Below are 13,845 nucleotides of genomic sequence, written 5' to 3' on the forward strand. Positions count from 1 at the left end.
AGCGGGCTCAGCAGCTGGTGCGTACGGGGCTTTAACTCTTCTAAGGAGGCCCCTTCCTCTCCTCTTCCCCGCCCCCTCCCCTCCGCCTCGAGCACCGCGCGCGCCCCCGCGCGCGTCTGTCCCTGACCACCGCTAACGCTAGAAGCTGCTTACCCTACCCCCCACCCCACCCTACCCCACCCCAGGCAGCCTCAGGTTTGTGGGGCGTACGTAACTCGGGCGGAGTGGGTGAAGGTGGCAGGCCCCACTGCCCCACCCCCTACGGGGTGAGGCGGTCTAAGCTCGGGAAGCTGGGACAAGGTGGTCTTCTCTTCCCCGGGGAAAGTTGGTGGAGTTTTCCCGGAGGAGGCGCAGAAACTTCCTCCGTCCCCCTCCCCCCCCTCCATGCAGGCGACGCCGAGTGAGGCTGAGGCTGGGGGCGAATCGCCGAAGAGCTGCGTGTCGACAGCGCACTCTGATTGGACGGCGGGGAAGCCTGTCAGTTTATTGGCCCCGCTGATCCCGCCCCTTAGCGCAGCGCAGCCTTTAACCTTTAGCCCCAGCGGGCGCCAGCCACTCAGATCGCTTCTTGTTGGTATGTGTAGCGGCAGTGGCCGCCGGCGGAGCAGTCTGAGCCCGACGATGAGGCCGGGGACGGGAGCTGAGCGTGGAGGCCTCATGGTGAGTGAAATGGAGAGCCATACTCCTTCGCGGGGTCCCGGGGACGGGGAGCGGAGATTGTCCGCCTCAAGCCTCTGCTCCGGCTCTTGGGTCTCTGCTGACGGCTTCCTGAGGAGACGGCCCTCGGTAAGGGATCGGTGGAGCAGGGGGAGAGCGGCACAATGAAAAACGGAGTCAGAGAGGGAGGAAGCGTTTTCCAGATGGAGAAGAAGAAAAGAGCGGACGGAGGAAGAGCTCGAGATGGTGGGATATGTAACGAGGGAGAGAACTGGAGAACGGGGATGCACAAAAGCGAAGGATGTGGGTCCCTGGAAGTTCCCATAGGGCTTGGCCTAGACAGATGCGCGGTGGAGGTGCTGGGCCTTGGGCGCGGCGAGCCTCCTGGAGAGGCAGGCCCGCTGTAGCAGGAAGGGGGAGGCGGAGACTTGATTTTGTAGATTTTTAAAGAGCCTGGCAGAATCCGTTCTCACCGGTAGTAGTGGTGTCTGCAGGGGGTACAGCTGGGAAAATTGGGAGGGGATAAGACCCGGAACAATGGGCACACAAGTAAAGAAATAGTTGTCTTTTAAAAGAGAATTAAAATGGGTGTGTTAGTTGTTTGTCTTAAAGGTCTGTGAATGACAGATCTTAGTCTTTGAAAATTTTTTTCTTCTGGCGGAAATAATTCTACTTGTGTTAAAGATTGTATTAGAAAATAGGTTTATGTGTTTAGAGTTAAGTGCCCAACGGTACACATACTGTTTTTTTGGTAAGACCAGTTCTTATCTGAGTTACTTCGGTAAATTCTCAGTTCAAAATTTAAAATCCATTTAAAAACAAATTTAAAGATAATCAGTGTTGTGACATTAGTTAGCCATCTTCTGTGTGAAATAGAACAAATTTGTGGTTTTTCATCTCTAACAATTTTTAAATTGGCTTGCACATACATGGGCTCTGAGTTTAGCAAGCCATCTAGTAACTGATAAAAGCAGTGTGTTTAAAAAAAAGAACGAAAAGAAAAAGTTTAATTCTTTCCATTTTGTTCTGTAATTTGGTTAGTTGCAAGTTCATTATAAGTACTTGTGTGTACTGCATTTTGTTTGTTAATTAAATTACACATTGACCTAACATGCCACTGCACATAACCAGTTTGTTGAAATCAGGTTTATGAGAGCATTTATTGTTACTTGCTAATTTTTAAATTGTCTGTATTTTTCAGATGGGGCACCCTGGCATGCATTATGCCCCAATGGGAATGCACCCTATGGGTCAGAGAGCCAATATGCCCCCTGTCCCTCATGGAATGATGCCGCAAATGATGCCCCCTATGGGAGGGCCGCCAATGGGACAAGTAAGAAAGTTTTTGTTTTATTTTGTATTTATTTGTTTATTTTTGGTGGTATCATTGTGTCAAGATTTCAAAATCTGGGTCAATGCTTGCAGCTGTTTAAGGATTAGTTTATGCCAAAATAATGTTGTCAAATAAATCAAATGTTGAGTGATGATGTTAATCAAATTTTGAATGTAAGAAAAAGCCTTCTGCATAAAAGATTTATTTTCTACCAACAACAAAATTAAATTCTTTTTTAAGTAGCTGTATACGTATGTAGTCTTTTTAGTTTAATAACTTTCTTTTTCCTATTATGTGAATTGAAGATAATGTTTCAATAGTGGATATTTTATAGGTCAACATAATTTATGTCTGTGAACCATGTAAAGGCATAAAATCTAAAAATAGCGGTTGTTTAGGTCTTGGCTTAGAATAAAGTTTATTCGTGAAATAGCTTCCTCCTCTGTGTGTGTGTGCGTGCGTGCCTGTGTTGGGAGTAAAATAGGGAGGTTCTACTCTATTTTAGTTTATCATAGGAAAGATGATTCATTTTCCACTTACACTGTTTTGTTTTGTTTTGTTTTAAATGCTTATTGCTTCTGCACTCCTGCTTTTGAGCTGTCCCTTTCATTTCCAGTATAAATTGTAAATGGACATTTTGTGGGAGTGATTTGTATCAAAAGGTTTTAATGCTGACTCAGTGAATTCAGTAGAACTGAGTTCCTAGAGAAGCATCCAAGAAAGGTAACAGGTTCAGTTACCATGAATAATTTTATGCCCCCTGTCAGGTTCTGTGATACCTATATTCTTTGTTGGCTGAGTTCTTTCCATTTGAGTATCAATAAATCATCAAAAGTATTTTGGAAAGCCAATTAGGTATGGTCTTTCTGCTAATTAATATGGTTTATGTTGATAATTGCTTGAGACTTGATGCTTTAATTTATTGGTGCAATCATAGTGGAGAAAGGAGTTTGCTCTGTGTCTTTCTCTTTTTAACTTAACATTAGGAGTAGAAGGGCTTAAAGTCAAGTGGTTTTCTTTTTTATTTGGAACATAGCCCTTAATTTTGTATAAAAATTTTTACTCAAAGACACCAGGCCCAAAAGATTCTGCTGGTAGGATTTTTGTTTGCTTGTTTTAATAAAAGAACCATTTATTCTGTGATTCTAGAGTAACACAAGTTTTAAAACTCCCTTAGCTGATGGAGAAACAACTCTGATTCCTTTTCTGTTTCTCTCCATCTCTAAGCAGCAAGGAGCTCTTCTGGTTTTCTTAGTAGAGCTGCTCTAACTAGATAATGAGCTTTAAAAAATATTTATTCTTTAAATGCTCTGGTTCTTATTTAAAATTAGTTTCTTTCCACAGAAAGATAAAATAAAACAATTTGCTACTGCCAGATGCTTCTCTCTTTTCTGGGGCCTTCTGTTTCCATTGGGCCAATCAAGGTAAGTTTTGCAAGGGATTGACCTGCTTACCCTTGCTGTAATGGTGCTGTTGCACTACCAAGACAAGACACCAGCTAGTCATTTCTAGTAAAACGCAGCTTTTATTTATTTATTTTTTTTAAGTACCTTTGTGTATCTCATTGACATAAGCTGGTCACAGTTTGCTTTATGGCCCTTTCTCTTCAGGTTTATCAGTGACCATCTTCCTAGTAAGGTTAGTTGCTGTTTGGTACGCATCAGTTCAGATCCTCTGAATTTTACCTTGTGGTTTTCTTTTTTCCTAAACCAGTGTATGGCATGTATCTAAGTGGACCTGAGTATTTAGAAGTTTAAAAATCTGTCTCCCTGTTGGCTCCTGTTCAGATCATGAATGAATGAATGACTTAAGAGTCCAGCTCTGAGGGTCCCAAGAGAAACCCCATTGTTTTTCCTTAAAATTAGAATTTTTTCCTTCTTAATATCTAACTTATATGGGACCCAAATTAGTAAAACTAATTCTTATTTTAGCATTGGTAACAGACTGGGAGGGCATGGATAATTTAAATTGTTAAGTAATCTCGAAATCTAATTTAAAGCCCTGTAAACAACTAACTTAAAAATAAAAGTTGCTAATTAGCAAAATTGTTCTTTTTTCTGCATATATCTCTTCTGTCTACCCACTCTCAGAGATATTAATGGTCAGAAGATAATGAAAAACAGTAGGGTGCCTATATAGTTCACTGTGGTGACACAAAGTTAGAAGGATTCTGCCATTCAATTTTAAGAAGCCAATTTACAGATTTAGACTCTGGGACTGAAGGTTATGGAACCTTCATGTATATTGCCTCGTTCACATTAATATCTCATTCTGGGACCAACTGAAGATGAAATTGGTGCCAGTCTCACTTGCTAAATGATTCTGGTCTTTGGAGTGTTAGCGAACATGACGTGAAATTTTAAAACTTGTTTGTAAAATGGTATGCAGACTGGACAGAATAACCATGTATGGAAGCCAGAAGTCATAATTTTTTTTTTGGTGCATCAAGTTACAGGTTAAAGGAAAATTACGGGTTTTTTAAAGAGTTTTTTGTTTGTATGTTTTTATTCAGGAAACAACTTAAAATGCCCTTTTTAGAATTCAGGCTGAATCTGTTACTACTAAAAACTGTATGTCTTTCAAGTTTATATCAGTTATCTGTTGTATAGGTTAAATTTGCCTCTTACCATATGTTAACTTCAAATGGGAAAAGTTGTCCCTCTGCTTTTACAGGATTATAGAATCTTAGCACTGGAAGGGATCTTGAAAGTTGTGTAACCTTTAATTATGGAAATTAAATAATGGTTTATCACTGGTTAAAAAACCATTGTAAATAATTTGCTTGGTGACAATACTCAAAAATTTGCAGTAGAAATTTGCCTTAAGACGTGATTATATGTGAGACCATCTTCTATTTATATAGTAAGTAATGTTTTGCTTTTAAAATGTTTTCATATCTTACTCATTTTTGTTCTTTGTACACAAAGGACATCAAGTCCTACCCTTCTGACAGATGATTTTGCCTTCACTGAAAGCCTAAGAGAGTCCTTCTCGCTGGCTTTTTTTTTTTTTAATTTTTAATTTTTCTTTTAATGAGAAAGTAGAGTAAAAGACTTAACTCTTTAGTCTCTAACATCCTATGGTTCAATTCAGATCATTTGATAAGAAAAATAGGTAACATGTATGAGATATTATGGGTTGATATGGGAATAAAAACAAAATACTTTTAGTAGTGCCTCCCTAATTCTAATTATTCATTACTTTTTGGTCTCTTCAATTAATTAATAAGTGAGTAATTGCTTTTTACAAATTAGTTTGCTTTTCTTGTTCTTAAATTGAATAAGACAGGCTTTATAGATCTTGAGTCTATTCCTGCTGCCATCTGGACCCCAAGTAGTTACACCCCCATGCCCAGCATGCTCTTAACTTTGAGGGGTTTTTTTGTTATTTGTTTTGTTTTGTTTTTGTTTATTTTTGCTTTAAGCCTGCCCCTTCAAATTCTTTTAGATTTCAGCGCGTTGTCTCCTTGCCCAAGAACCTCCAGTGTACCTGTATAATATCTACATTTCACACTTTAACTTCAAGACTCTCCCATAGTACAATTCAGTGCATGATTCTGAGCTGCATGTCTTCACACTCCCTAATTTGAACCCAGGCTGGTCTTTTTATGATATCTCGAGTGATTTAATTATTAGCTCATGACTGAGCTCGTACTGTTCATCTCCTCATGACCACCATGAGCTTTCCTTTACTGACTGAAATCCTACCATTGCAAGTTCTGCCTTCTCTCAAAGATCCTCAGCAATAACTTTGTCCAGTATACACCTCCGCTTCAAAATATTAAAATAAAATCCAATGAAATCTGCCTATAACTCTTATTATTTTGCTTATTTGGGAATTTAATTTTGATTTGTTCTGTTTAATGGTTTAATTGCTCTGTCTTTCCAGCAAGTAATAGACTGTAAGCTCTTAGAGGGCAGGGCCTGTGTTTTCTACTTTTTAAGAAGTCCACAGGTGCTGAGCACAGTTCTTGGCACAGCTTGGGTGCTCAGTAAAATACTTGTTGAATGAATGAAACAAAAACATATTCTTTCCTACATTATAGGCCATGAAGACAGTAGATGTTACATGTGACTATTTTCAGTGGTTACTTGTGACTTTACATTGTTACCACTTCGTATTCTTAGTGTTTGCCTCTCTACAATTGCCTTTTCATTTGATAAAAATGAAAGATAAGATGAAGTAAATAATTTTTGTTTGGTGAATAAAGCAAAAATATGTATTTCCTTTCATTTTAAATTCTAAGCAAATGTATTTCTATCAGTATGACTGATATGATGGTCTTTTAAAGGTTTACTGTAAATTTTTCCATACCCTAAGGGAAAATGATTTGGAATATAGACCTTCCAGAGAAATCCGAAGTATTGGTATCTTGGGTTTTTCTGGCTGATTTGACCAACTGATTTGTTCCTATTGGTTTTGAATTATGTTTACTTTTGGATATTTACAGAATCCATGCCGTTGAATTGGACATTAGTAAGTGACAAAAAGCCTTTTTTCTTAGGTTATTTGCTCATAATTCTTGAATTTCAGTAACTTTCTACATGCATTTACGTTATCCAGGCAAGTAATTTTTTTAAAAAATAGATTGACCTAGACCTAATGTGTTTGTATAACTTCTAGGCTGTGTGTGCATAGTTAGATTTTGATGGATTTACTAATGATACTATTTTCTCTAGATAGTGTTCAGTTAAATATGAACTAATCTATTCAGAAACCTTAGCTAGAGTAGTATTTCTAAATATGGAGAGTATTTGGAGAGATCTAAGAAGACGATGTAAGTGTGGAATAATGAACTGTACCCCTCTCCTGCCTTTAATATTAACAGGGAACAGTATTTTCTAAAGATGTTGAGAAGTCTTGCAGAAACCTTCTAAAACCGTTTTTCTTAGTGTTTCTTGGTTTTATTTTACCGTCTTCCCCAGCCTTCTTTACCCCCCTGTTATGTGTTTATTTTGCTTTGTCTAATACATTGCATGGAATTGATGTTGCGTGGAATTAGCTTTTTATGAGAAATGCTATTATTGGGGCTGCTGATTCATTTAGTCTGGTCTTTAGGAGAAACGGCAACACCCAAATTAGTATTAACAGACATGAATGAAGCATTGTAGAGTGCAACAAATTTATTCATTGAGCAACAGGATTAAAAAGGAAAGAACAATCTTAACAGGTTAACAGGTTGACTTTTAATTGGGTTTGTTTGAAATGTCGATGACATGACTTAGAATCATGAAATTGTATTATCAGTAGCTAGGTAAAGATTTGGTGGCTGTGTATATCCTATAGCTCTGTACTAGGGTGTTTGATTTTTACCTAGAGATATAATAGAGCTAAGTTGTGAAAGTTTATGAAAGAATGAATAGATTACTGTCTCATATAGAAGCTGTTAGTCTTTCATTCTTCCTTTTTTTTTTTTTTTTTTATACCATACCTTGATATTACTTTCAGTCAGTAAGCATTTAGGTCTTCTGGCTGTAGTGTTAAAATGAATATATGTATCCTGTACTGAAAACTTACAGGCACTGCTCACATGCTTGACTGACTGTATTTTCTCATCTTCTAACTGATGGCTGTCACATTACTCCAGACCTTTGTAAGTTTTGTGGAGATGGATCTTTTATATTTGTTTTCTTTCTCTAATCAAGGAATCCTACATTCCTTTTGCTTATTAAAGAAAAATAAACAGTAGTTATAAAAATAAATAGTTACTAAAGATAATTAAGTTTTGCATGATGGGTTTGTAAGAAAATCTGCTTCTAATTGCTTCTTTTTTACTTGGTACAGTACACTGAAAGTAAAATCTGAATCTTCTCCAAATCTGGATGGTGCTGGTAACTATGTCTTTTGAAAGACTAAACATGCCAGCAAATGAGGACTGTTTTGAGTTAACAGATAATTTGCTTTATCTTTGGTTTTGATTTTTTTTTCCCCTTAAAACCCATTTATCTTTGACTTAACAAAAAATGTTCTCACTACAATACAAGTATAATTTTACTACTTAGGTCCTGATATTCTGTTGGTGTTAAGACTTTTTAAATTATCTTTTGATAACAGTAACAGCTATCAAACTGTTTTATGTTCCTCTATACTTGAATCCTAGGTAGCTTGTGTTTGAAAGAAGGCCTCGGTGACTTTTTTAAAGGAAGCTTCAAAGTATAATTCTGTATGACTAGAGACATCACTGCTTGTGTGTGTATTCCTAGTCCATGTTTAGAGCTTTTTAAAAATTAAAATTAGTTTATTTTCATTCTTCTCTGTTTTTAAGTTTTTGTATATCCATAGTCAGTAGTTTTTTCTTTATATTTTCTTTGCCCTCATTTAAGAAATTTGGAGTTTAGTAAGAGATAGTGGGCTAAGTATCAATTAACAGAGTAAAGTATTTATTTCTCCTTTTGCACATAATTTTTTTAAGGTTTTAGAAAATAGTGTGGTGATGCCTAATCTGTTTAAGGATTATAATTCTAGCACCATCTTTATATATAATTTTGTGATATTTGATCCTTTTGACTCTGGAAAGTGAATTGGCTAGAGGATGTATGTCTGATTTATAGATGGCAATAGTAGGGTCCTGGGAATGAAGTGATTTGTTTGGTGACATGGCAGAGCCAGCACTAAATGTGATGCTCAAAATGGATTACCTTATTACACATGTTGATTCCTGGCAAAGATGATAGTTTTACATTATTTACTAGATACCATCTTAAAGAACCAAGGTGCCTATCTAATAGTTAGGGAGTAGATTAGAGACCTGGCAAGAGAAGAGAAACTTTGATGATCTTAGATGAAGGAGAGCAGTGATAATAAAACAGCTGCCTTATAGAGCACTGTTCTATGCACCTTTGTGCATTGTCCCATTTGATTCCTATAGCAATCTTAACAGATGAGTGCTATTCCCCCCCTATGTTACAAGGAGAAAATTGAGGCCCAGATAGCTTAAGTAAATTAGGCCAGGATCACACAGCTGGTAAGTGCCCATGCTGGTATAGGAATTCTGGTAGTCTCACTCTAGACTATACTTAATAGCTGTAGTAGGCTGTTTCCCTGTATAGCTATAGCAATAGGAGATTATGTCATTAAGCTAACCTCCTTAGAATCTGAAGGAATAGTGTATACTTCAGCAATTCTGCACTATCCAGGTTGAGAGAATTTAGCAAACTAAATATTTTTGAATCCTGGAAATTAATTTATTAAATTTTTAATGGTTTCATATTGATGGTGCTCAATATGACTGACCTAAGTCGACACAAATCCTCTCAAAAAAATTCAGATGTGTTGAAACATATATACCTATGTTATGTGTATCCTAAAATGAATGAAACCTCATAAATGGTAAGGTTCTATTCCAGTTTGTGCAAATGTTGTCTATCTTTTGTTTATCTAAATATAATATCAGAAAATGGTAAATATTTTGAATTTGTATATAATTGTAGATGAGGAGGACAAAAGTTAAATAATTGTCCCAAAATACAACTACTTATTATCTTGGGTTGTTAAGAGTATGCTTTAAACAGAAGTATTTCTGTTTATTTCTAATCAAATGAATATCTCCTTACATTCAGAGATGTCGTTTTTATAGTTTTTCACTGATTAATTTTTGCATTCATTCATAAGGTAAGTTAGTGGTATAAAAGATCATGGTTTTTAAGTACTAGACTTAATAGCCTCTGTGTACATATTTGTGAAATTTGACTTTAACACATTTAAGAAGAACCAAGTAAAAAGACAGTCTTAACTTTTTATGAGATGCCTGGGTGGCTCAGTCAGTTAGACGTCCAACTTTGGCTCAGGTCATGATCTCAGGGCTTGTGAATTTGAGCTCCATATAGGTCTATGTGCTGACAGTTCAGAGCCTGGAGCCTGCTTCAGATTCTGTGTGTCCCTCTTTCTCTGCTCCTGCCCTATGTGCTCTTGTCCTCGCTCGCTCACTCTCTGAAAAATGAATAAACGTTTAAAGATATATTAAAAACAAAAGACAATCTAACTTTTTAGATAATCAATTTGCAGCGTCAGGTTTGCAGAAAGGATGGTTTTGAAAAAATCAACATGATTTAAAAGTTAATATTTAGACAAAAGATAGCTTAGGTTGTGTGATTTCTTTACAGCAGGAAAAACTTCAGGAAAAAATAATGAAGAAAAGAATTTTTGAAGGGCCCACGTGAAGATCTTTACTTTGTTTTATTACTATAAAACAACTGGGCTAATTTAGTTTACATTTTGAGTAACTAATGTGTTGTAGCACTGATGGGATTGCTTTTATTACTTTACCTTTAATTTAAAAAATATCTGGTAAAGAATGAAGCAGGTTTGTTTTTGTTAACATTAGGACCTTCCCAAATTGGGATACTAAGATTGAGCAGATTGTGCAGTGCTCCCTTGTTTGTACTTGTTTTTTATTTTCTTCATACTGTATTTCTTTTGAGGACATCATGATAATTGATTTAATTTGTATTGTTAAAAGAATAGAAATATACATAGAAAAATTTTTATATAGTATATATACACAAATGTTTGGCCATTTATGAATAAAGTATGCCAAGTAGTATATCTGAATATTTTTTTGGTTTTTAAAAAGTGGCAAAATGTCCATAAAATTCAGGTATTTAATAATTTAGACAATTTAACTTATGTTTTACATGTATTGTGTTCTACCATTCCCATTTTCTTGTTTCCTAATAATTAAAAAGTTGTAATTATAAAACTTAATGTATTCTCCAAAGTACCTTAATTAGAAATTTGTAAAGTTCTACGAGGCTGTGATTTTAAAGTGTGCTTTTCATTAAGCTTATGTGAACTCCTACTTTGTAGCTTTAAGAATGATCTGGCTGATAGACTTTGTAGTGGCATCATTGTAGTAACTGTGTTAAGAATTTTTCCCTTTAACTCTTTTGAGTCAACATTCCATTTTCATTGAACTTAAGATGCCTTTAGTGGTAAGATACTCCGTTATATTATGTGTCTTTAGAGAGGAAAAAAAAAAAACTTAATGAGAAGTCTAAAATACTCCAGGGTCAAGCTGGGAAACCAAGGGTTTATTTATTCCCTTCATGTGAAGCAAGATAACCATATACAAAGGGACAACTTTTGAATGCCTCAACTTTGGTTATTGGGCAGAGGGGGGAAAAGTCACTTCTGAGGATTTGAACCAGAAATCTCATAAGCCTGCAACTTGGATCAGTTTGTATTTTTTTTTTTAAATTTATTTCTAGGAGAGAGAGACAGCGTGAGCAGGGGAGGGTCAGAGAGAGAAGGAGACACAGACTCCGAAATAGGCTCCAGGCTCTGAGCTGGCAGTCAGCACAGAGCCCGACGCGGGGCTCGAACCCACGAACCGCGAGATCATGACCTAGGCGAAAGTCGGACGCTTAACCGACTAAGCCACCCAGGCACCCTAGGATCAGTTTGTATTAAAACAAAATAATGATAACTTAGAAATTTTAAATGGTTTCACACTGATGGTGCTGCCAAGTAATTAGCCTAAGTTAACACACATCCTCTAGAAGAATTCAGATGGATTGAAAAATATATCCCCTATTATGTGTATTCTAAGGTTAATGTTTAAAAAAAAGGAAATCGCAACATTTTCACAAAATAGATTCTTTAGGCTTTGGGAAACCGACTTTTTGTGATGCTCAGGCGTCTGCTGGATGAGCTCCTATTTTGTCTAATTTTTTAAACAGCTTTTCATAAAAATGTATTTTTCATATTTTATGTTGTTATTTAGCTTCATCTTTAAAATACCACAATCTTTTGTTTAAAATTACAATAATAACCTATTTACTTTTAGATACTCAGTTGTACATAATTTAAGAATCTTTCCAGTGTCCACCCTAACTAGTTGCTTAGCCTAACTGCCCCCTCAGAATTCAGAGAGATATTGAGGGAGAATTTAGATTTTTATTTAACACTAAATCTCATTCTATAATCAATTCCATGATAAGTGCAAATTTCTAGATGTTGTAAAATTGAAAGTGTGGTAAGAAAAACAATTGAGAGAACTCTGTCAGACTGTTTAATGATTTTCAAATATTGTTTGCCTTAACTGTCACTGGCCAGTTTTAGTCAACTTTTGTTATATATAAGGATATTTGTCCCATGTTATTTAAATGGGATTTGATCACTATCTTACAAAGTCAAGAGTATTTCAAATTGAAATTACATTTTTGTACTGCTAGCATATGGAAATGTTCTGTTATTACATGATGGTTTTATCCTACTTTTCTTGATGTCTTTAATTGTTATGAGAAAATACTTCTTTCCCAAGTTTTCAAAGTTCAGCTTTTCAATTTAGCTTAGAATTCTAGTTTTTAGGTATGTTGACAGCTTTGGATTTTATATATAGGCCATTTTAAATACCATGCTGTTTCTCTCTGTTGCCCAGTATGCTTCCCCTCATAATCTGTTATTTAGTACTTTAAGAATTCAAAACTACTTTGCTATTAGTCTAAAGTAAAATTAGGTGTGAATGTTTATGTGTTGGGAGAAGTGAGAAGAGGGAATAAGCCTAGTTCTCATTGTATGCTCTTGTTTTTTTCTCTTAATGTATAAATGATTTCTCTAATTCTTTTAGCCTGGGTGGAGGCTTGTGCTTCTGTTTTCAGATTCTGAACTTTTTTTTTTTTTTTTTTAACCATTAATATCACCATATATTCCAAGTACTGGTCACATGTTTTCTGTCAGGTTCTTGTTTCATGATGTTTAAGCAATTTATTGGCTATTTTAAGGAACAAAAAACCTTCCTGTTTGTTTTTTTAATCCATTAATACAATGCTACTTCATTTTAATGGTACTTTAGTCTTGTTTTGCTCTGTGAGTTAACTTTCTCAAATAATAAAATTCAGTATGCAGGTGGTTTCATAACCTTTAGTAGACTTGATACGTTCCTGTTGATCACTATACTTTTTTTTTCCATATTTCTCCAATTTTCATTTAATTTGAAACTGAATACCTGTTTTCTGTGTTCTAGTGCCTATGATTGTTATATGCGATTTTTATCCCCCTCCATGTTTTTCTTAGATTTATTCATATTGAAATCAAAATTATAAGGTGGGATTTTACTAATATGGATGACTATTGTGTCAGAATTAGAAATTTATGTTAATTCTCATGATTTTTATTTTTAGTAGTAAAGATTCATTAATAGATTTGGATGGCAGTCATTGGTAGGCTAGATTAACCTCCAAAACTAATATTTTCTTTCTTCAGATATTTATTTATGTGCTTTATTAAATTTTTCTTTTCAAGAGAGAGCATAGATGATTTGTATCTGAAGTTTGGCTTTTTTAAAAGAGCCAGATTACTGTCAAATTTATTTAATACAGATATTAAAAGTCAAAGTTGAGAAATAGAAAAAAAAATTTGTCTTGCTCCAAAGAAGGGAGAAAACATGAGTGATGAGTTAAAATTAAAAGGACATTAATATTCTCAAATTCATTGGAAATAACAACACAAACTTTTAAGTTTATTTGTTAAATAATTTAACTATACATTTAAATTTTGGCAAATATTAAAATAGCTCATTGATAAAATACTTCATTCATTCAACAAGCACTTACTAAGCATACTATTTATGTAATACAATGTTTTTTGGGTTTAAATCTTGAGGTGTACATATTAACTTTGATAAACAGATTTTTAAAGTCCTGTCAAATGCTTTGGTTTTATATAGTAATCGTTTTTTACTTTTATTCTAGATGCCTGGAATGATGTCTTCAGTAATGCCTGGAATGATGATGTCTCATATGTCTCAAGCTTCCATGCAGCCTGCTTTACCGGTAAATCTAGTAAAAATGATTATTTTTGTGATATTTTGACTGCTTTGCCGCTTTTATACATGATATAACATCCTATATATATTT

At 35.4% G+C, this 13,845-nt stretch overlaps 1 protein-coding gene across 8 annotated transcripts in view; it reads left to right on the plus strand.

Moving 5' to 3' along the window:
• The first annotated feature begins 215 nt into the window (after positions 1–215).
• Positions 216–13,845, plus strand: part of PRPF40A (pre-mRNA processing factor 40 homolog A) — a 52,932-nt gene continuing 39,302 nt past the window's right edge. For 2 of the 8 annotated variants that reach the window (XM_039219411.1, XM_039219414.1), the window contains exons 1-3: positions 400–786; positions 1,859–1,990; positions 13,681–13,761. In XM_039219411.1, coding sequence (XP_039075342.1) covers positions 577–786; positions 1,859–1,990; positions 13,681–13,761 — 423 coding nt within the window. In that variant the 5' untranslated portion in view covers positions 400–576. Of the gene's footprint in view, positions 787–1,858; positions 1,991–13,680; positions 13,762–13,845 lie in introns of all 8 variants that reach the window. The other 6 variants (XM_039219413.1, XM_039219417.1, XM_039219415.1 and 3 more) reach the window with 6 other exon arrangements.

The sequence above is a fragment of the Hyaena hyaena genome, unplaced genomic scaffold (assembly GCF_003009895.1).
Source record: "Hyaena hyaena isolate Hyena2069 unplaced genomic scaffold, ASM300989v1 scaffold_817, whole genome shotgun sequence".
NCBI lineage: Eukaryota > Metazoa > Chordata > Mammalia > Carnivora > Hyaenidae > Hyaena > Hyaena hyaena.